This window comes from Bos grunniens, chromosome 10 (assembly GCF_055505025.1).
Source record: "Bos grunniens cultivar Pamir isolate PY7600 chromosome 10, Bosgru_T2T1.0, whole genome shotgun sequence".
Taxonomy (NCBI): Eukaryota; Metazoa; Chordata; class Mammalia; order Artiodactyla; family Bovidae; genus Bos; species Bos grunniens.
Window position 1 is genome coordinate 22,077,592 of NC_141174.1, and position 23,972 is coordinate 22,101,563.

General features: G+C 50.9%; 1 protein-coding gene across 1 annotated transcript; it reads left to right on the plus strand.

Moving 5' to 3' along the window:
• Positions 1-3,446: 3,446 nt before the first annotated feature.
• CCDC177 (coiled-coil domain containing 177) lies at positions 3,447-12,234 on the plus strand. Its single transcript, XM_086320044.1, has one exon. It carries the CDS (start codon positions 4,212-4,214, stop codon positions 6,306-6,308), a length of 2,097 nt encoding a protein of 698 aa, XP_086176170.1. The 5' UTR covers positions 3,447-4,211; the 3' UTR covers positions 6,309-12,234.
• The last annotated feature ends 11,738 nt before the right edge of the window (positions 12,235-23,972 follow it).

Below are 23,972 nucleotides of genomic sequence, written 5' to 3' on the forward strand. Positions count from 1 at the left end.
TATTTAAGAACAAAGATGACATTTACATAGCAGACATTATTAATTCTTGAGGTAAGCAATTTGGTAGGATCTTATGTAAGGAGGGGAAAATTGAAGTAAAGAGGTTTGAGGAGGTTGACCTGACCACCCCACTTATCTCCATCTGAATCCACGTCTCTCCAGAGGTTTAATTTGGAGTGGAAAGACAATGCACAGGACCCACTCAGGATGAGACTGAGCCAGGTCTAAAGCCCAGCCTTATCTCTTACTAGCCATCTGACCAATCACTCCTTTTCTCTACCGAGGGCAGTTCATGGCATTTCCGTATGTCTTGTAAAGGCTTTTATTCTAGACTATTTTTCAAGGATGTTTGTACAACAAACCTCCTTAGAAGACAGAGATAGTGTTTCCCTCAATGTGAGAGGGAAGATTTGTTTTCTCCCAGGATAACAAAAATAATGCCTCCCTCAGGGGCAAAGTTTAAACAGGTTTGCTAGCAGCCGCCTTTAAAAGGGTATGGTCTACACAGCTGAGTGACCCTCAACTTTGCAGCATGTGTGCTAAGTCGCTTCAGTCATGTCTGACTCTTTGTGACCCTATGGACTGTAGCCCTCCAGGCTCCTCTGTCCATGGGATTCTCCAGGCAAGAATACTAGAGTGGGTTGCCATGCCCTCCTCCAGGGGATCTTCCTGACCCAGGGATCAAACCTGCATCTCTTACATCTCCTTACCTGGCAAGCGGGTTCTTTACCACTAGCGCCACCTAGGGTTACAAAGAGGAGGACACGACTAAAGCAATTTAGCAGGCACGGCCACTACTAAGCTTAGGGTCTCTCTCAGCTGTGACACAAACCCATGTATAACCCCTATCTGAACCCACATCTCCATTGCCCCACGACACTTGGGGAGCAAGAGGGATCAACAAAAACACAAACTTCATGCCATCTGCTGTACCTGAATAACAAAGTCCTTTGTCTCTGACCCAGTTTCATGTCTTCCGTGAACATCTATGAATGGTGGCAGGCTAACTTACTAGCATGAAAGTAGGATAAAATCTCATGCCCTTCACAGTCCTTAACACTTTCACCCAAATGTCAAAAATAGTAACTTTCACGTTCTCACCTCCCACTGCCCCCCAACCTCCTGTGGTTTGGCATCAGCTCCCAGGACACTACTGAAGCTATTTCTGCTGATGTCACCAAAGACTGTCTTTCTGCCGGCTTCTGTGGGTATCTGATTCAGACAAACCTTTCTGAACCTTTGCAGCCTTAACAATAGGGGCACATCCTCCTTCCGAAGTGCGCTACCATTAGATTCCACGAGACCGAACTTTTCTGTCCTTATTGGTCCCTTTCATGGACTCCTCTTCCCTTAGCAGCCCCATCAATGCCCTGCCCACCTCCCGATTGCTTCACTTGCCCTCCCTGGATGATCTCACTCACACTGTTTGAGAACCTGAAATATGGTTCAATTCAGTCCAGTTCAGTCGCTCAGTCATGTCCGACTCTTTGTGACCCCATGGACTGCAGCATGCCAGGCTTCCCTGTCCATCACCATCTCCTGGAGCTTGTTCAAACTCATGTCCATCGAGTCGAGATGCCATCCAACCATCTCATCCTCTGTTGTCCCCTTCTCCTCCTGCCTTGAATCTTTCCCAGCATCAGGGGCTTTTCCAATGAGTCGGTTCTTCGCATCAGGTGGCCCAAATATTGGAGCTTCAGCTTCAGCATCAGTTCTTCCAAAGAATATTCAAGACTGATTTCCTTTAGGATTGACTGGTTGGATCTCCTTGCAGTCCAAGGGACTCTCAAGAGTCTTCTCCAACACCACAGTTCAAAAGCATCAATTCTTCAGCACTCAGCTTTCTTTATGGTCCAACTCTCACATCCATACACGACTACTGGAAAAACTGATGCGATAAACTCTAGCTTTAGTCCAGACCTGTGACACAACTTACTAGGCGCCTTACCACTCACCTTCCCAGCTGAGTGGCTCCACCTCAAACCCAAGTGGTCCTAAAAGGAACCCATCCTTCCTTGGCCCTTCACACCACCTAATCCTCCTTCTTGGACCCAGGCCCTCGGTTTGTGGCACACTCAGCCAGCTTGTCGCTTCAGGAAGCCATCCTTGCCCCTTCGCTGCTCCTCACACCCCACAGCCAAGCTCCCTTTGAGTACTGTTTCTCTTACTCTCGGGAATCTGTACACCCCCACTTCCCACCAGGCCCAGGCCTCCTGTTGTTTCTCCTCAGGCCCCAATCCTTCCTGCCTTGGGTGACTGTAGTGCCCAGTTAACTTGGTTTCCTGCCTCCCTTTTGCCCCCCAAAGCCTTCACCCCATCGTTGCCAGAGCTATGTTCCTAAAGTATTAATATAAACTGAATCATGTCATCTCCCTCACTGCCTGTCCGAAACGTCACGGTTATTAACGACAGAGTTCACCATGCTCTCTAAATGTTATGTCCCCCTCCCCCTCCAACCCTTTCCCTTAAGTACCCCTTCCATCTGTCTGCTGCAGCCACTGCCGCTCAAACTGCAAAAGAGGTGGTGAGGAGGTGTCTCTAAAGAGCACTCATAACTGGCACTGACTGGTTTTAATCGGTATTGTCTGGAACCAGGAAGTCGTAAAATGTTGCGCTAAACCCTAAACACATCTTCTGCCTGCCTCAAACCTGTTTGAATGTCCTTGATTTTTCTTTAAAAAAATAAAGTCATGGTTCGGATCAGGAGCCATAGTGCTACCAAATTGCCATCAAGATTGTTTGCTTGTCAGGCTGAGAAACAATCTGAGCAAGTCCTTCATTCTGCCTAGTTAAGGTGCTGATAGAATAGGGTTTCTTAATAAAAAATATTATATATATATTATGTATGTATGTATAATGTATCATTTATATACATTCCACCCCCCCCCCCCACTTCTCTTTGCTTTCTAAGCAAGCAAATCAACACCCTTGAGCGTCCACCAGGAGGCGCCAGGGGGCGTCGAAAGACCTGCGGTCCCTTCGCGATTGGCGAGGCGGCGGTGGATGCAGCAGCGATGGAACCCGGCTTGCTTCCTTTTTTAAGAATCAGCGTGAGGGAAGGGAGCAGATCTGCGTTATTTTAGGGAGACCTTGTCGCACTCCCCCTCCTGCGGGTAGGGAGCGTCTGGGGTGTGCGCGGCCCCATGGAGAGACGCTGGCGGCGGTGGCGGCGGCGGCAGCTGGGGCTACTATCGCGGCTGCGGCCGGCGGTAATCCGACCCCGCCGGCGAAAGGACTGAAGAGGCACAAGGGAAAGCGGCGAGCTGCGAACAAAAGCCTCGGCGCGGGGCCGAGCCCGGGACGTGGGGTAAGCGCACCGGCCCGGGCACCAGGGAAGCGGACGGGCTCACTGAGCTCCAGGAGCCCAGCCTCGCTGGGATACGGTGGGGCCACTCGGAGGACGTCTGGGGACAGGTGTCCGAGCCTAGACTGGGGTGGATGGCGCTTTTAGCACGGCTTTAAGAGAGAATCGGGTGCATCTGGGAAGACCCAGGCTCCTTCATCACCCCGGGCGAAACCCGGTGGTGGGGACGCGGGGAAGGCGGGCACAGCTCCTTGCAAGCCCTGCCCAAGAGGCTGGAGCAAGGATCGATCAGCCCTCCCGGGGAGGTCTTTTTCGGGCAGAGGCACTTCTCTCCTCTCTACCGTCACCTCTGGGCCCTACGCCTGGGTCTCCTTTGGCAAAAGGGAAATCAACTATAAACTTCTTCCCTGGGCAAATGGGGTCTTCACAGCAGTGCACTGTGAAGATGCACAGACCTCCTTTTTTGTTTCTGCAAAGCTGCCTCCCCGGTCGCCCGCCTAAGCGACAAATGAATACGCTAATCCTCTCGGGAATCCTCCAGAGCCTCTCGGGTCGGCTGCCGCCCGCACCTCGATCTTTTCATTTTAACCTGCAACAGGGAGGAGATGCATCTAGCGGGCCAGACGCCCGGGGGGAGCTTGGCCACGGGCCTCCGCCCCGCACTCCGGCGCTGAGGGAAGCAGAGGCTGTGCATCCTCCCGCCCGCTTGGGTTTTCAGGGCATCGGTATTAGGACTTACATTCCACCGGGCCTTTGAGCCTAATCCCAGAGCGGATTAAGTTGGGTGAGGGGGGGATGAACAGGAATGGGGGATTGGGGGGGGGGGTGGTGGACTGCTTTTAAATGTATTCCTTGATGTCCCTCCCTTGTTATCCGCAGTGACTCCACAAAGGGACAGGGCTCAGCCATGGTGGATCCCGTGCCTGAAGAGGAGAAGCTGGGAGCCGAGCCCGGAGGCTCAGGAGGGGACGAAGCCGCCGCTTCGGTGCCCCCTGACTCCCAGGGCGCCCAGCAGCCCACGGCGTCTTCGGCCTCGGCCTCCGCCGTGGCGCCCCGCAAGGCTGAAGTCCCACCCGCGGCAGAAGGCGGGCAGAGGGAGCAGTCCCCGCTGCTGCACCTCGACCTCTTCAACTTCGACTGTCCGGAGGCCGAGGGCAGCCGGTACGTGCTGACCAGCCCCCGCTCGCTAGAGGCCTGCGCCCGCTGCGCCGTTAAGCCTGTGGAGCTGCTGCCCCGGGCCCTGGCGGACTTGGTGCGCGAGGCCCCCGGCCGCTCGATGCGAGTGGCCACTGGGCTGTATGAGGCTTACGAGGCGGAGCGGCGCGCCAAGCTGCAGCAGTGCCGGGCCGAGCGCGAGCGCATCGTGCGCGAGGAGAAGCGGCGCCTCTTCACGCCGTTGGGCCCCGCGGCCGCCGCGGCCTCGGCCCCCAGCGCGGGCAGCAGCAGCAGCTGCAGCAGCGCCAGCCTCCCGGCCTCGCCTGCCCCGCGCGCCGCTCGCAAGGCCTCCTCCAGCCCGTCCCCGGCCCGGACCCAACCCCCGCCCGCGGGGTCGCGGGCAGGTAGGAAGAGCCACTCACTGGACTCCCTGTCCCGCCGGCGGGAGGGCGCCCTCAGCTCCGAGTCCGGAGCGTCGTCGTCGTCCTACAGCGGAGAGAGCCTGCGGGAACTGCACTGGCCGCCGCGGGCCTCGGCCAGGAACAGCTGCGCGGCGGGGTCGGCGGCCTCGGCTCCCAACCCCCTGGGCCGCCCATCCGCCCTGGCCCTGGTTCCGCTCACCGGCCGCAGCTTCAGCCTCGGCGACCTGAGCCACTCGCCCCAGACAGCTCAGCACGTGGAGCGCATCGTGCGCCAAGTGCGCGCCGAGCGGGGTCTGCGCGGGGTGCCCGAGCGCGACCGGAAGATCGCGGCGCTGATGTTGGCGCGGCACCAGGAGGAGCGCCTGCTGCTGGAGCAGCGCGCCGCGGCCCACGGCCAGTGGGAGCAGCAGCGCGTCCGCGCCGAGCAGCGGCGGGAGCGCGAGGAGCGCGAGAAGCAGCGCGCCCTGGAGCAGGGCCGCCGGGCCTGGGCCGCGCAGGTGGAGGAGCGGCGCGGCCGCCGGGGTCGCGAGGAACGCGAGGAGGCGCGGCGCCGGCAGCGACAGTGCGAGCGCAGCGAGGAGCGGCGGCGGGAGCTGGCCGAGCGCCAGGGACTGCTGCGGCGGGAGCGGGCGGAGCGCGCGGCCCGGGAGGATAGGCAGCGCAAGCTGCAGCAGGAACAGAACCTGAAGCAGCGGGAGGAGGGTCTGCAGGAGGTGCGCGAGCGGGCCGAGCAGGTCCGCAGGGAGCGCGCTAAGCGCGCGGCCCAGGTCAAGCAGCAGCAGGAGGGCCAGTTGCAGCGGGAGAAACAGGAGCTTAGCCGGGTGGAGCGGGCGCGCCACGAGGCGTTGTTGAAAGGTCGGGCCCGGCAGGAACGCCAGGAGCGCGAGGGCCTGCGGAGTTCCCTGGAGGCCAGCTTGGGCCGCGCGCAGGAGAATTACGAGCAGTTGGTGGAGCAGCGCACGCGGGAGCTGCGCGAGCGGGCCCGGCGGGAGGAGCTGCAGGGCCGGCGGGCCAAAGAGGCTGCTGAGCGCAAGGAGCGCGAGCATCAGGCGCACCTGGAGGCTCTGGCCCGGGCAGGCGAGCGGCGGCTTCAGCACGCGGCGCAGGCGGCCGAGGAGGCGGTGCAGCAGAAGGCGCGGCGCGTGGGCCAGAGCCGGATGGAGAAGGAGCGGGCCCAGCGCGCCAACAAGGAGAAGGTGGAGAGGGACGAAGACTGCCGCCGGCGGGAGCTGCTCCAAGCCATCGGTCGCAAGCTGGAGCGCAGCGAGCAGCTGTCTCGGGAGCGGCGCAGCGCTCTGGAGAGCGCTCGCTCCACAGCCCGCGCCTCCTTCCACGTGCGCGAGAAGGTGCGCCAGGAGACCAACACGCGCTCCTTCGATCGCATGGTGCGCGAGGCCCAGCTGCACGCCAGCCTGGACCGTAAATGACCGCCGCAGTGCGCAGGCCAGACTGCCACGGTCAGCCCCGCGGCGCGCCATTTTGTCCGGACCGTGGGAATCGCCAGTCGGGGCACAGCACCGTGGCGTCGCCAGGCTTCTGACCAATGAGGCGATGAGAGGACTGATGTATGAGACCCTTCAGTCCGCCGCCTTTGTTTTTAAAAATCGGCTTTGTTTGGAAATGACATAGCACAATCTTCCACCACATCCCACCTTCTTGGCTCCCACCCTGGTCCTTGCCAAGGTTCCCAATGTGTCTGTTGAGTTGGAAAGGAAAAGAGCTGGGAGAAAGGGGCTGGGTCGAGAGTCGGGCAGGGCCCCCAAGGGGACAGTGCCGAAGTGACTGGCCCCTCCTGCCGCAGTCACCCCAGGCGTCTTCACAAACTTGGTATCTGGGGCGTCTGCACAGATTGCAGCAGAGGAGGCATCTCCTTGGCTCCCCTCCATCTTTTAAAATGTGGCAAGTTGCACAAAGCTCGGAGGCCTCACAGAAAAGCACAGCTCTTACAAGGTATTAGGTCACCCTCAAGTGACCGAAAAGCTATTGACTTTTGTATGCTAGATTTTTAATCTGCCACTTGTGCAAACTGTGGTCTTAGTTCTGCTAGGTTTTCTGTTGTTTCCCTTAGATTCTCTAGTTAGACAATCATCTGCCAGTAATTATCAGTTTAGGTTTTTCGTCTTTCTTATGTTCCCCAAATGACACAGGTTTGGTGATGCTGTTTAGCTTTAGTGGAAGTCCGCAGCCCGGGGATGTGGATTCCTTAGGCATCAGTGTTCCACCCCACTGAGCTTTCTTGCAGGGTATTTTCAGGGGAGGTAGTGTCTAATGGACACCTCCCAGTGTGGGGCCCACTCCTCGCAGACAGCATCCATGCCTTAAGAAGCAGAGCTACCTATGTGCCTGCCCAGGCCGATTCTGCCTCAATCTCCAGCCCTGGATGCAGTCCCAAGAGTGGGCCCCAGAGAGTTTGGGGTGTCCAGTTCCCTCTGTGAAGGGATCATCACAGCTACTCTGAGTGCAGTTACTTTACTGTGTGGGCAGAAGAGCTGGAATTTGCCTCTTTTCGGTGAGGGTCGTTCTCACTATGGTTTGACAGTGTATCTTCTTCTCCTCTCCTTCCCTGAGTGAGGAAAAAGAGGACCCACCCCTACCCGACATTGCCGGTTCCCTCTCCCCTAGGACTGAAAGTATTAAGTCAGTTTCTCCGTGCCTCACTTGCCTACCGTCCAGATGGGGCCATCGGTCCTCTTCTTTCTCCCGGTACCTCAAGGCCTCCCAGATCCAAAGCACCGCCTCGGTATTATTTGTTGGTCTTCTTTGTGCCTTTCTTGACCTGGAGTTGGGAGGCAGGAGGACTGCTGTTGGCCTAGTTTGTTTCCAGGACTATGGATTCCTGGCAGTGTGTCATGGACAGGTGGTCATTTAGCCTCTGGGGGAAAATACATGCAAGACCAGGACACTTTCTGATCCAAAAAGTCCCGTTCAGTTGTCTTTCGGCAACTTTCACCCTTCAAGTGCTTCTCTTCCGCGAAGCTGAAATCAGCCCCCAGGCATGTCCACCCAAGGACTCTACCTTCATCAAGGATGGTGGGGAGTAAAATATTACTTTTTACATGAACAGGATCAAGAAATAAAAATTGCCAAAAGAGAAGAAGAATCAGGGTAGAGAAGTATTGTATTAGACATAGTTCATGTATATTCTGTTTGGCAGAATTGTCCCTAAAGTGTCTGGTGTCTCACTCACATGCACACACATGCACACATTCTGTTATTGACTCCCCCCACCCCCACCCCAATGAAATGCCAACAGGTACAGGAGTATTGTGTAGAAGGAAGCAGTGCTTAGCTGTTACACATCAGATGCTGTGAAACCAGGAAAGGAGCTGTGCCAAGGCTTATTTCTTGAATAGATGAAGTTTTCCTCACATTTTCATGTCGGTAACCAGGTTGTCAGTGAGCTATAATAATCAGCATTGTCGGTGAGTCAAGGGTATTTAACTAAAATGTTAGTGTGATACTGGTTCTTAACTGGTGGTTCCTGATTTGACAGAGGAGCCTCTGAGACCTTACTAGAAAGTTCCACCTAAAACCACTTCCTTCTAGGGTATATGCATTTGTTTGAGAAGGATACAGTCTGTTTTTTTTTTTTGACAAGGCGCTGAAAGGTGATCTTACCTGCCCTGTAGTCAGTTTGTTTTCTGACTTCCTGAGTGACTTTGGGTAGATCGCCTCTGTGTGCCTTGGTTTCCCCACCTGTAAAGTGGGGATCGGGACTTCTGCCCTCCTCACACAAACACTGTGGGGATGAATCAGAATCAAAGGGGTGCTCTCAGTTCTAGGACTTTGGAACAGCAGGTACAATCACTGCAATCAAGGATTATGTGACTGCACTATGCCTAGAGTGTAATGTGCCATTGTGACCTAGTGCAGAAAGAAATGTTCTCGAAAAGCACACTGTGGATCATAATGCCACATATGATGTGAGGGTCCGGGTCTGAATGTCACCAAATTAGAGATTTGCGCTTAGCGAAAAGCACAGTGTAAAGGAAACAAGACTTTGGGATTCTTTAAATATATATATAAAATTCAAGCAAAACCAGACGCTAAACCTTGTAACAGTAAGGAATGGTTCTTCCGAGTTTCCAACCTCCTGATCATCCTCTAGAGTATGGGGCTTCTGTGTATTCTAGGATAAGTACTCATGTTACTCTTTGAGGAGGAACAATTTCCAGGACCCTTTTGTGTATGTGTGCCCTTTACTTATAGTCTTTTCTTTGAATCTATGGTAGAGAGGAATAGTGTTTCTTACTCTGAAATGCAGCAAGAGAAAATTGGAGGAGTGGGGCATGGTGGGGATGACGGACAGAGAAAGTCTTACTCCTCCTGATGTGAACATTCTCACCAAATGCCCAGAATTTGGCTTCCATGCTGCAAATTCCTACCATCCAGGAAAATACAGACTTGACGTGACCCCAGACCTTCCTACTTGCCCTCTTGGAATATCCCTTTGCTCAGAGCAGAAAGAGCATGAAATGGGATGAAGAAGAATGGGAAGGGTTAGGAAAAACTTTAGTTTGGTTCGTTACCCAGGAAACAAGCAGGACCAAACCATTTCAGGTGGAATCATCAGTTGAGCTAACCCATGGTCCTGCTCAAGCAATGACCAGTGCCTACACCACATCTGGACAGGAAGATGGAAGTTTGCTTTCAGAAGCTCACAGACTGTGAGTCTATAGTGGAAGCAGTAATTAGGATTTTCCAAAGGCAAAGAGTCTGTGGGGTAGTGAAGGTACACGAGAATGCCCTTTGTGCTCAGGCCATTCTGCAAAGCCCACCACTTAGCATCCCCCTTCCTTTAAAAAGTCCACTAAAACAGAGGGGTGATTGGCTCTACATAAGGGGCTATATCTTATTTACCATTGAGTCTGCCTGTGGTTTAGCACCTCTTATATAATAAGCACGTAAATACTAGATGGAGAAGAGGGATAGACAATGGATGGGTGGTGGTCAGAGAATGGTAACCAGAGGACATCTGTACAGGATGGATTGAATGGAGGCCTCCCTTCATCTGTCAAATTAGTATCAAGCACCTACCAGGGGGGCCAGGCATTGCTCTTAGTGCTGGGAAGACAAGGTCTCTGATATTGACCCTGGAGAACATAATATCATGAGATGAGCAGACACCTTTATCTCCTTGCTGGGCTTAACTGCCTTCCCATCGTGGTATCCAACCACAGGCAGACCCGATAGTCCTTCAAGCACAATTTCAAGTGTTTGGAGTTTCCTGGGGCTTGCCATCCTCCAGCCTACTATCATCTGGCCCTTGTTCTCTTTCTCTTAGAGGAGCCCTGATTATTCAGGTCCAATTTGTAAGGTCATGTACTTAACGTTAAATTACAGTTAAAAAAAGATTAATTACCTTCAAGGGCATTATTGGTGTTGCCTTTAACAGAGGCAGTGTAAATAATGATCGTCGACGCAGAGAACCAAGCCTCAGGCCCTGCAGAGTCCCAGATCACTGAAACGGTACCAGCTCCATCATTCCACTCTTCTTGCTGAGATAAGAAACTCAACATTTCAGAAGCATTTCCAGTTTTAAAGTCCCCAAAAAAGAGATTTTTGATTCGTACTAAATTGCTAAGAACGTTCAGTGAACCAGAATATCCCACCTCTTAAAGCTTCTAGATGATTGAGATTACCCCCCGGGTTGCTATGGAGACTTGCCCATCTCCACCCTGCAGGACCCTGGGAAACACTGGGCAGAGGAGCATAAGGAAATCTGGCATTTCTCGACACAGCCTGGGAAGGGGCTTTCAGAGATGCAGCAGACAGGTCCCGGTTCTAGAAATGTTATTTAGGCCTTAGATGTGACACGTTGGCTGGGGTATCTTATGCGGCACTGCAGCGTTATGCCTGATCACGTGCTTTGGCTGCATGACTCTTCGTAAGAGCACTACGTCTGTTCATGTCCTTGCTCTGTTCCATGGAGCTCTGGTGCTCTCCACACGCACCTCCTCCCAGGCCTATGCACCCCCATGTGCCCCTAGCCCCTTATATTCTCCCTGGTGCTGCTTTGGCTTCACATAGGTCAGGGTTAGGACAGAGGGTATGGTTAGTAGCAGGTGTTAGGATATAGAGGTGGAGGGTGGTTTCTTTCTGAGGAACACTGGTAATCACTGTTTACAGTATTGTTAACTTGCTGATGCATCAAACACCATCATGTCCCACTTGAGCACAAAAAACTAGTCTGAAGTGATTTTTTTTTAATATTTTTATTTATTTATTTGGCTCTGCCAGGTCTTCGCTGGGACATATGGAATCTAGTTCCCTGATCAGGGATCAAACCCGGGTCCCCTGCATTGGGAGCGTGGTGTCTTACCCACTCGACTACCAGAGAAGTCCCCAAAATGATTTTTTCCCCCCAAAGTGATTTTTAAATTAGCTGCCATGTTGAAGTGCTCGTGCCTCTCTCCTCTCCACTAGTGCAGGATTGATGGCGTGTTTTTGTGTCAGACACTTGTGCAGCTCAAGGACTGTCAGATGGCCCACCTCTACTCCTGTGTTGGAGTATACACATGCATGCCCACACACATCCTCCTCCCCATCCCAGCAGTCTTGCAGAGGGAGGGGTTCTGTAGCCATCTCATTCGTTCAGAGAAGGGTAAGCGCTAGGCACAGTGAGATGCCCCTTGGTGGGGGTCCACTGATCCCACCTACCTCCAGCTCCAAGGCTGCTTCAGTCTCTGGCTGGTGAGCATGGTGTCCATGTTCCCAATTCCATCATTGTGCCATGTGGGTGACAAAGGCTTTTCATATTGCCACTACACTTCTTCCCCCTACTTATTGTGAGAAGCTGACTGGGAAATGGAATTTGGATGCCAAAATACTGACATCCAGAACATCTCAGCATGACAGAATGACTGGTATCTTCTAAAAATCCAGTTCATTGTGGCTACCATACCTTCGAAGCAAAGCGTTTGGCAAAGGAACAAGCTTTGTTGACTTATTCAAACTATCGCCTACTATTCCACAGGCTCCTCCTGTCATCTGTAAAATGGGAACAAAAAATCCTACTTGGTAGGGAGTTATTAAATGAGTTAAATGCTTGGAAAGCGGCATGGTCCCTGGCAGATAGCACTCAATTTGTGGATTCTGTTATTTTGAACTTGGAAAGGTAGTGAAAGAAGGCCTGGGGTAGGTTGAACTTCAGCCTGGTGGGACTGGTGGACCCCAGGCTTCGCTGGCAGCCCTTTGCAGTGGTATGCACCCCTTGCTGTGTGGCAGTCCCCCAGCCATTCCAGGGGAAGGGGCTTTGGAAAAATGGGTCCCCAGTAACGTGTTGTAGTCTAGGGTTGGGGGGATTACCATGTTTACCAAATGTTTGGCAATAAAATTGTTGTATGATGATAAGTTTTGAAATTTTACTTTAAGACTTGATGACTAAAATGACAGACTGTTTTAGGATTTGCGTCTCTTTCTTGGGGTAAAGGAAGGTGTATTGTCCTGGTTGGACCCAGTGCTTTGATAGCATCTTTAGCAGAACCAAGTAGAAGAGGGTGTGGGAGAACCGCTGTTCTGGGATGCTCTGGTTCTGCAAGGTGTGGCACCGGGCAGAAATCCTGAGATGTGCAGCCAGCTCTTCTATGGCCCCAGGAGCATGAAGAAGAGGGTCTGGGACAAGCCCAACCTGGGAGAGCACCGATGGACTCGATGTGCAAACCAATGTTGGACCAGGAAGGAGAGAGGTGGGTGTGCATTAGCATCACTTCATCCTCAACAAATGACATTGTCTGAGAAGGCTCAGAAAATGCTCCTGTCTCCTTCCCTGCTTCCTGGCCCTGCACACAGCTGCATGGAGGTTAGCTGAAGGACTGGATCTGTAGACATCCACATCCCGCTCTGGATGTACATCAATGCACAGAGATGCTGAGCAGGCCATGCTGGCTCACACTGTGCATCAGAAGGTGAGGACCGCCAGTGAGGCAAGTTGCCGGGAGCTCCCCTGCAGTGCCACCTCTCTTCTGCCCCTAGATATCCTAGAGGGAGACCACAGTGGACCTTAGAGTAGGCGGAAGGTGCCTCCTAGGAATATCTGCTTGTTTGAAGAGAACCCTCAGGGTAAGAAAAACACGGAACCAAAGGGAGCAATTTGCTAACATGCTAAGCACTTCCATTGGACAGCTGACTGTTTTAATCACTTAATCCTCACTTAAGCTGTAACTGGTAAGGACATTATTATTCCCACTTTACAAATGAGAAAATTGAGGCACCGAGTTTAAGTCACTTCCCCAAGGTCACACAGCTAGTTGGGCAGAATCTGGTTTAGAGAATTCAGTTTAAATGGGCTTAACTTCAACTGGTACACATGTCCCTTACTACACCAGCCTTTTCTGCCTCTTGAGATTTACAGAAAAAGAATGATAGGCGTGGAAGAGTTTAATTGTTTGATCTGGGCTCAGTCAAAAGCTCTGGCCCTACATTTCGTGGTCTGCTTCTGTTGCCATGGGTGGGTGGAAAATTCTGCCTGGGCTCCCACTTTCTGCAGCCACTAAAATAAGTGGAAATAAATGATGGGGAGGGAGGAAAGTGAGATTCTTTGGAAAAGGAAAGGGCTGATTTATGAAGGGTCATTAAGTGAGAGCATCATTACGTCTGAGCAAAGATAAGATGCAGTGAGAGTGGAAGAAAAAAGGAAGGAAATTTAAAAAAGAGGTTGGAGAATACTAGGAAGAAGTCAGAGACAGCAAAATCCAAGGTTAGGGACTTCCCTGGTGGTCTGATAGCTAAGACTTGTACTCCTAATGTGGGCGAGGGGGGCACAGGTTCAATCCCTGGTCAGGGAACTAAATCTGCATGCCCCAATGAAGACCTAGCACCGCCAAATAAACAAACATTTTAAAAAAGAAAAGAAAAATTCAGGTGGGATCTATGTCTCGTGAATCTGAGCATAGCTAAATAAGTCAATGCCTCAATCAAGGAGTAAGAGGCCTACCACTGGAGCTATCTTGAGGCAGCCAAAGCAAGGTCCAGGGAGGAGAAAGGAGAAAGTACCTAAGGTGTCCTAGGTACTGATAGTAGCTATAGTCCCAATTCAAACTTGTTCATAGTCTAGACCTGTCAGATTTACAAAGGAAATGGTAGGCTAGAAGTCTCTAAGGGGTTTTCCAAAAGTCACCAAAACTTCTAAGAAAAGAATGTATTTAATTTCTTGTGCTAGTGATTAAGCCAGTTAACAGATGCTTGGAATCCATTTGAAGGTACTTTTGAGATATACCTTCTCTGCGTGGGCCCAGAACATATCTAGTCTCTACCTCAAGTAGCAGGAAAAGTAAACAAAACTCAAGGAAAAGAGACAGTACACTTTGTAACTTTGAGGGCATGGTGGGTAACAGTATTTAGAAGGTGAAGGCTTGAAATGTACACAGAACACTAGAGTTCAGAACGATGTAGAAAGTAATTGATGATGTTTATTAGGCAAGAGAAAAATCTAGCACCGATTTTCTTTGATGTTCTTATCATTTAATTCCAATGAAAGAGCTAGCTTGCCCTGAAGCTATCAATTTGGCTGAATAGGAAATTACTTATATTCAACTGTTTTTTGACCTATAAAGCAGCAAACAGTGGGGTGACTTGTGCCCTAAATGGGCTGTCTGAAGCCCCTGCAGGAACTGGGGGTGGAAGTTCCTGATGGAAACCCAGATGGCTGGGACATCCAGGTCTCATGCAGAGAGATGTCTCTTAAGGAGCCAGCACAGACAGGTGAAGGGCAGCTTGCGGGCATGCATGGGCAAAGGCAGCTTTTCTGCCTGCAGGAAACATACATTTACATCAGCATTTCTAAGTGAGAGTCCATTTGGTGTCCCCTCCATCAGACTGGGCTGCAGGGCGATTCATTTTCTTAAAATCTGCAAACTTTTCTGCAGAGGCTATAGCCTCGTGGCTGACTCCATGCTCCCAAGAGTCCCACAGGGAGTGAGTTGATCAGCACGCTGCTGCCTGCCCAGAATACCAAACAGCAAACAGCAGTACAGACTCCCGGTTCTCTGCTGCAGCCGGCTCCCCTGGCGCCAGCTCCGCCCTCCAAGAGCCCTTTCTCTCCCTCCATTGTTGCTTTTCTACAAGCCCACTCATTTCCAGGTGGCAGAAAAACGTCTGCAATCCAGTGATATATTTCTAAAACCTTCTCCATGACAACACAGGGCCTCGAGGAGACTGCCAGCTTGCAGCAGCCAGAGAACTGCCCTGGGGGCAGGATGGCAGAGAGCTGGCACTGCTCAGCCAGGGATGCTAAAATCTGCCTTAGCAGTGTTGCAGTCTGGGGTTAACATTCCACAGATTCTGAGAAAGTGGCGAGCCCGTGCCTCCAGATGCCCGCAATGATAATTCATAAACCCTGATGTTAGCTCCAAAGCCAATAGTCCAGGGCAGCATGGACTTCTTTTCTCCTTGAATGATCTTTTGCAGCTGAACAACAAGAGAGAAATCCGGCAAAGAAAGGACCTGGGTTTTTTAATGGGCTGCCAGTGTTTTGTGACTGTAGAAATTCTTTATACATCTCAAGTGCTGTCCAGATGGTGTGTCTCACAGATGTCGTCTCCCTCCACCGACCCAAATCACCCCCCGCCCTAGCTGATCCCACAGTGGCCAGAGCCTCAGAACCAAAAGCTCTACTTCCCCTCCCTAATATTGAACGACATTAACCTTGGGGCAGAATGCCAGGCACGGCAGAGATGGCTGCTCCAGACCCAGAAGCCACAGCGAAGCTTTGTGGAGCTTGTCATCAAAAATATGGGGGCATTAGACAAGGGAGAAAGCCGGAGGAGCAAGCTGGGGTTTATCTGTGAGCTGGAAACAAGGGTGAAGACACGAACCAAACTGGATGGCACTGATTCTCCTCCCCAACTCCGCCTTTCAAACTAGCTTCTTTATGGCTAAACCAGAGGCGGGACCCCCAGACCTTGGGTAGCTTTTAGTAAGGAGCCACCTTGCCCACACTGTACCCCTTCCCAACCTGTTTAAGCAGAGCCCTTTCCAGTGGTGTGGTAGTTTGATCGTTTGGCTGCAAAACAGGTGGTACCAAAGGCCCTGAACTCCAGTCTGGAGTCAGAAGACGTGTTTATGTCCGAGGCATTGAAATCAGACCATTGGCCGCCAGTCAGGGCACCAAGCAAACCCAAACTCAGGGAACCTTGAGCCACCTTCCCCCATCCTCCTGAGGTTTTCATTAGCATCAGGACTCCCTCCACCTCCGTTCTTCTGATGGAGACAGTGCTGAGTTCCTGCTCTGCCATCAAAATCAGCCCTCTCTGCAAGGCAGGGAGTGGCTGTCTCCTCCAGGTTGCTTGCTATGGTCACAGAAAGTGAGTTGACAAGGGGGTGCCACAGGAGTGTCAGCTTTGACTCTGGGGTAGTTCACAGCTTCTTCTACTCTGTGTCATAGTACTTTTTTTTTTTTTCTGGCCTCACCACATGGCATGTGGAATCTTGATTCCCTGACCAGGGATTGAACCCAAGCCCCCTGAAGTGGAAGCACTGAGTCCTAGTCACTGGGTCAGCCAGGGAAATCCCACAGTACATTATTTTTATCTCCTAAATTCCAGGACCAATGACAAAACTGGCAGCGCCCAGTGCAAACTGGAAATGGACACCCTTTCATTCAAATACCATAAACCATTTCCAGACAGCTGTCACAGAGCAGCCCAAAAGCACAGGACCCTTCAAAGCACAGGGCCCCGGGTGGCGCTCAAGAACTACCCCCATGAAGCCAGCTCTGCCAAATCCATATACTTGGTAGAAGAAGCTGTAGCCAAAGATACACCATGTGGGGAGTTTCAAACTTGAAGGGTGATAAGGACCTTTACAGTTGCAAAACCAGACTCAGGCAAGAAAGAAATTCAGACAACCTATTTTGTTGTTTTCTTTTATCTAATTCCCATTCAGATCCTTCCCTACCCATGAGCACAAAGGTTGTGGAATGTTTTTCTGGGACCATCAGAGGTGGGTGATAAAACACAGCCCTTTCTGAAATGGAAGAACCTGGTTTCTGCCCATTTCATTAATAATCAGCCCTTTAAAAAATTTTTAACTAAGGGTGCCTTCTTTTGTTTATTTATTGATGGCTGTGCTGGGTCTTTGTTGCTGCATGAGGGCTTTCTCTAGATGTGGCGAGTGAGGGCTGCTCTTCTTTGTGGTGCCCAGTCTTCTCTTGTTGCAGAGCTTGGGCTCTAGAGACTGGGTTTCAGTAGTTGTAGCACATGGGTTTAGCTGCTCCTTGGCATGTAGGATCTTCCCAGACCAGGGCTCAAATCCGTGTCCCTTGCATTGGCAGGCCTACTTGCCCTCTGCAGGCCTGGCAGCCGGGTACACCAGCTGCCTCCCCAGGAAGGCCAAGTTGGCCAACGCAACTGGTTGACCCAGTGGCTGGGGCCTAGGGAGGCCAAGTCAGCTGGATTCCTATCCACCGTACCACAAAGGGAGTCCCAATAATCAAACTTTTTGCAAAATTATGTAGTGGTCAAAACTGTGGTCAGTGTTCCCTGGTAGTCCAGTAGTTAAGAATCCACCTTATAATACAGGGGACACAGGCTCAATCCCTGGTCCGGGAAGATCCCACATGCCACGGGGTAAGTAAGCCTGTGCTGCAATTACTGCAGCCCGCGCACCTAGAACCAGCGCTCTGCAACAAGAGAAGCCCCCACAGGGAGAAGCCCAAGCACCACAGTGAAGAGTAGCCCCTCTCACCACAACTAGAGAAAGCCCACGCCCAGCAATGAAGACCCAGCACAGCCAAAAATAAATAATAAAAATAAAAAAACTGAGCAGACAACCTGGCCTTTGCATCACCTTGAGCCAATTATATAATTTCTCTGAGCTTCAGTTTCCTTATCTGTAAAGCAGGCATAATAATGGTACCTACGTCTCAGGTGTCATAAGAGCTACATGAGATAAAGTGTGAAGAGAGAATAGCACAGTGCCTGACAAGTAATGTGAGCTCAATAAACTGCTTTTATGATTAATTTCATTGTTTGATTTTTTTTTAAAGTAGGTGCTTCTAAAAGTTGGGGTCTGTCGAAACAGAGGTAACTATGAGCTGAACTATTTCTCTTAGCCTCATTCTCAGTAAGAAACTGCTAGAAGGGATACAGAGAGGCCGGCTGGAAGTGTCTGTATTCAACCCAAATCACAGACCCTAACAGTCCATTAGAGTGGGGTCGTGGACCCTCAACTAAGCTCCCCCAAGGCTGAATTAATTCTTGTCAATTCACAGACAAAATTAAGCATAAACTGCCTTAATTTTAGGACCCTGATGCTGGGAAAGATTGAAGGCAGAAGGAGAGGAGGGTGACAGAGGATGAGATGGTTGGATGGCATCACCAATTCAATGGATGTGAACTTGGGCAAACTCTGGAAGATGGGGAGGAGTGGGCAGGACTGGTGTGCTGCTGTCCACGGGTCACAAAGAGTCAGACATGATTGAGCAACTGAACAAACAAGCCAACCTCCACCCATGCTGTTTTTCTTAAGAAAAAGACTTTGGTGCTTCTGGATATCTAAATTGTTAATACAATGTAGTCGAAAATGGTAGCCATTTAAAACCAAAGTGTATTGAGTATTTTGAAGTTTAAGACCAAAAAGATTCATGATTTGCACGTGACTTGTCACCTGAACACATTTAAGTAAGGTGAACATGAACTTTGAAACAGTGTCCTAGGATCAACATTAGCTAACTCGAACTAGTCCCAGGGGAGGCCCTGGAGGACTCTGCTTGATGGTTTATCTGAGGGTGGCCTCCTCTCCCACCCTCGTCACACTGTGCTCCACTGGGGAGGATATCTGAACAAGGCCCATCAGAGGCCGAGCCTGAGGAAGCTCAGCCCTTTGTATCCCTCCACAAGTGTGTGAGATCCTGGCTCAAACGCCAGGAACGCCTGCTACTGCTACTGCTAAGTCACTTCAGTCGTGTCCGACTCCATGCGACCCCATAGACAGCAGCCCACCAGGCTCTCCCATCCCTGGGATTCTCCAAGCAATAACACTGGAGTGGGTTGCCATTTCTTTCTCCAATGCATGAAAGTGGAAAGTGAAAACTGAAAGTGAAGTCGCTCAGTCATGTCTGACCCTCAGCAACCCCATGGACTGCAGCCTTCCAGGCTCCTCAGTCCATGGGATTTTCCAGGCAAGAGTACTGGAGTGGGGTGCCATTGCCTTCTCCGCCAGGAATGCTCAAACCACCATAATCTCCTTGTTGTGGTCAAGGTTGTGGCTGAGACTAAAAGCCCCGCTCTGAGGTGGTACTCCTCTTCTCAAAAGCACCAATCTCATTCTTTCTAGGCTAAATGATATATCCCCCTGGTCTGGGGTAAACTCAGCTTCTTAGGACTGGGGCTCGCTTAAACCTACCAAGCTCTCAGGAAAGCTGACGCAATTTCTGAGCCTCCTGGGCTGTGGGATCACAACACCGCATGTTTGGAAATTTGGATGATGCCGTGGGCTTGGTCCCCAAAGCCAAGGCTGATGAACAGTGAGGCAGGCCAACCGTGATCTTTTGAACTCACAGACCTCAGTGAAAGCTGCCATCAACATAGAGTACCCCAAAGAAAGGTCTGGCAGAAGACAAGGAAGCACTAATGAAAAGCAACAGCATCTAACTGCTGCCAAGGTCAGCGCTCCTGGGAACTGTCTTCAAGGAAAGGCTGGCAGGAGGCCAGAGCCTCTGCATTCAAAGTCAGCTGCCAAGGCCTTGGACCGTTGGATGGTGCATTCAGTGACGAGAAATCCACCAGGACTGCCCTGCTCCAGGTTTGTAAACAGACCTCATCGATGTATATAAATTGAAAACAAATACAAAAGAGCTTGCATATCTTTTCTAATTAAAATTGATGTATGGGTTTTCCCCATTTTTACCAAAAGACTATTTTTTTGCCCAGGCTTTCAAGTCAAAGATAATCTAGTGAGGGTTGGTTAGTTAGTGTTAGTTGCTCAGTCGTGTCCTATTCTTTATGACCCCATGGACTGTAGCTCACCAGGCTCATCTATCCATGGAATTCTCCAGGCAAGAATACTAGAGTGGGTAACCAGTCCCTTCTCCAGGAGATCTTCTCAACCCAGGGATTGAACTTCAGGTCTCCTACATTACAGGTGAGTTCTTTACCGTCTGAGCCATCAGGGAATCAAAACACTCCCAGGTCTCACATTGGGGTGGAGCTCATGGCTTCCCTGGTGGCTCAGACGGTAAAGTGTCTGCCTGCAATGCGGGAGACCCAGGTTTGATTCCTGGGTCAGGAAGATCCCCTAGAGAAGGAAATGGCAATCTGCTCCAGCACTCTTGCCTGGAAAATCCCATGAACGGAGGAGCCTGATAGGCTACAGTCCATGGGGTTGCAAAGAGTCGGACACGACTGAGCGACTTCACTTTCACTTTTTACTTTCTCCTGATAACAGGACTCTTGTGGAAATGTACTCCCATGGACTGGGTCCAGTACTGGATTGCATCTGGCCATAGTCAACAAACCCCTGGGAGAGTGCTACTCTCCCGAGCCTGGACTGGACTACTGGACTGTGGAAGAAAGCCCTGAGTATGTTTGGAGGAAGAGAGGAATGGGGGTTGGTTCTTCAGCTTTTGTTTGGGATTCAGCAGTGGGAGTGTTGAAGGTCCCTTCAGGGAAGAACTAAGGCAGTCTGCAGGTGCGTGGCCCTGCCGCTGATCTAATCAGCGCTCACTGAGTGCCTCCTGTGTTTCAGATCCCGAGAACAGAGAGCATGTGAGATTGCCGTCCCTGCCTTAAAGCACTGCCAGGGTGGTGAGGATTACAAATAAGCCAGTAGATCTTTGTAAGACTCTGTGGTGTGTGCTTCAGTGAGGACACTGGTGAAAGCTGGTCCTGGGAGCAGCAGAAACAGCTTCCTAGAGAACTGAGATCTAAGCTGAGGCCTGAGGGATGAGCAGAAGGCTGAGGGGAGGCTTGCTTTTCTCTTGCATGGTATTCCATAGGCAGGCAGATGATCCAGGCTGGGTAGATGCTCCAGGACCCAGCTTCCTTCTTGCTTACTCTGCCATCTTCTGGGGCATTTCCCTCACGTGTATAATCAAAGCCAACTCACAAGCACGGTTTTCACATTTCAGGAAAAGAGAGAACACAAAAGACAATTTCTTCTTGTAGGAGCTGCATACCTCACTTTTGCTTCCATCTCACGGGCCATAACTTAGTCATATGGTCACTCTAGGCTGCAAAAGAGGCTAGAGAATATAGACTCTGGCTAAGCTGCCATGTATCAAGCTAAAACTAAGAGGGAAGAAGGGGGGAATGGACACTAGTGAACAATTAGAAGTCTCTATCACAGTGGGGACAGAACTGTCTATGCATGTATCATAGTCAAGGGCAGGAGGCAAAAGAGAGTACAACGGACTTGGGAAAGGATGTACCATACACTAGACTAAATACATTAACTACATTATTTCATTTAAACCTCACAGTTCTATATATAAATAAAAAGTGTTACCATTCTAATTTTACAGAAGCGTAAAGTGAAGGTCAGAGAGGTTAGGTAATTTCCCCAAAGTCACACAGCTTTAAAGGTTAAGCCAAGATACTGATCTAGGTCCACCCAACTCCAGACCTGTTTACCTCTCCATGAGGCTACACTTCCTCTACATAAAGCCACTAGAAGGTCAGGGAGGCTATAGGGGACTTCGGGAGTCTCTGGCAGAATGGTGCCCAATGGTGAAGGCACTGTAAGGAATGAATGAAGAATAGGAGGCAGAGAGGGTATTGGCAACAGTTGGCAGGTAAATCCAAGAAAGAATATCAGATAAAGCCAACCATTTCTGAGTCTGAGAATCAATGATCAGAGTCTGCTTTGAGATCAAATTATTCCTAGTAACTGCATTCTAGAATCTCAAGACACTCAGTTACAAGGATGATCTTTTCCCCCAAACTGATCAACAGGATAATTCTGAATAATCATCCACAGTTAGTCCAACACTACCCAAAGCAGGAGCCCCTCTAACAACATGCCTGGTGTTTGTTCATCATGGCCAACTCAAACACTTTCAGGGCTGGGGAGCTCACTGCCCCCAACCAGTGCCTCTGGGTAAAACTTCAGAAAACTCTGGGTACCCTGATCCCCTCCTGAATGGTCCCAGCTGAGGGGGAGATGGATTCTAGACAGGTGTAGAGGTTGGGTGAGTCCCAGCTATCTTCTGGTGTGTTTAATCCATCAGTCCACTGATTGAAGAGTTCAGGGAGTCCGGAGTTCTATCTATCCAAGGCCACAGTTTTGTGAATCACTACACAGGGCATTTCTCTTCAGTATGCTTGTCCTAGGGCCTTATGAGACAGACCCTGCACTACCTGATTTCTGAGGGCATGTCTGACCTCCTTGAAAGTTAGGCATATTCATTAATTCTTTCACCCTCAGCCTCATAACCACAACCTTGAAAAAAAAATCACTTTGAAATTTGCAACAGATTTGACCTATGAATAATTCAGCATGGCTCTCGACTCAGGGGAAGTATTGAGTTTCTGAAGCCTCTGAACCTACAGGAGACAGTAGATAGGATGCTGCAGGCATGCATCTGCTTAGATTTGAGTGCGTGCATGGGAGGGAGGAGGGAGAGTAGGAAGATAAAAGGAAGGAGGAAGGGGAGGAGGGAAACAAGGCGGGAGGAAAGTTAGGTATAGAACAAATTTCCTCCTTCAAGCAGTCTCAGAAGATCCCAAGGGCTTCAGCTCATGCGGGGAACAGGCACTGAGGGAAGAGAGGTGGTCAGGTTGTGGTGCCAAGCCAACACGCCTCCCAGGGCAGCTGCAAGAGAGTAACAACTGAGTGTGGAGCTTGTCCACCGTGGAACCAACCTTGACCCCAAGCGTGCAGAGCTCCTCCCGGAATGCCCAAGGCTGCAGGGCCATCCCCCATCCTCCCATTTTGTCTTGGCTTTGTCTCAAGACTAGAAGAGATAGAAGGAAAAAGATGGAGACCTGGCTGAATTTCAGCTCCGGTTCTACTTATGGTGGTGGGACCTTGGGCGGGTCACTGATGTGTGGTTTGAGCAGGGTGACTTTATCCGGATAAGGATGACAGTGTCTGGCCAAAGACCCTCCCACTTCCACCATGGGTGGGATCTCAGCTTACTATCTTGGCATTCTTTTGCTTTTTAAGTAAATGTACTTTTTACTGTTCACCTCTCACTCTAAATAAATGAGGTGTATAGAATTAAAAAAAAAAAAAATCCTATCCTATCCCAGGGCAAACAAATGTAGACTCTTGAGTACTGAAACTCGTTTGTCCAGGTGGACCAGGCTGCCCTATGTAAGAGACTCCCTATTTTAGGCTGAGGGCTCACTGAAGGAGCTTATTTTTTCCTTCTGAATCCTGAAACTACTTAACAGTCCCATAGCAAGGAAAGGTGAGTCCCAGGAAAAGCATTCAAGGAAACATGAGCAAGAATTTCTGTCCAAGACCCAGACAGAGCATGTCCAACCCACATTTCTCAGCCTCACTCAGGGAGAGAAGTCCCAGGCATGGAGAAGGGCAAGAGGAGGCGCCCTGCCCATCCTGCAGGCCCGGAGCGCTGCCTGCCTCCCCAGGCCCTTGATCACCCCTGGTAACATCCTATTCCTGGGGACTGGAGGGGAGGATGGGCAGGGCTGGGCAGAGTGAGATTTCAAACTTCTCTTGAACCTGGCACTCTCTCATCTCTGTTTCTTCAACTTTAAAACTGAAACTGGAAAAGCACCACCCTGTTTCTTTAGGGGCCGAGGCAGTGGAGGTAAAGGCGTGCTGTCAACAGCAAGGAGCCTCACAATACTGGCCGTCATTGCGGAGCCACCAGTCCCCATTTCAGGACGCTCTCCCTGGAGCGCAGATGGGCAACAAGCCCATTCCGGCTGCTGCAGGTTCCCTGGAAGGGTGCACTGTGTGTGAAATACAGTCCCAGCCTGCCAGTTACCTAAATACTTGTCAGGAACAGAACATACTCCGGCAATACCGTGCGGAACCACCCTGTCATGGTAGACTGCCTGGTGCTGGTTCTTTGCTGCAGATAGGTGGTTGTCTGCAGTTAGCATGCTTGTTCTAGAATCTGAGTCCCACAGCCTCCCTCCAGTCAGACTCCTGGCATCCTCCACCCTGTGGTGGAGTCGTCAGGA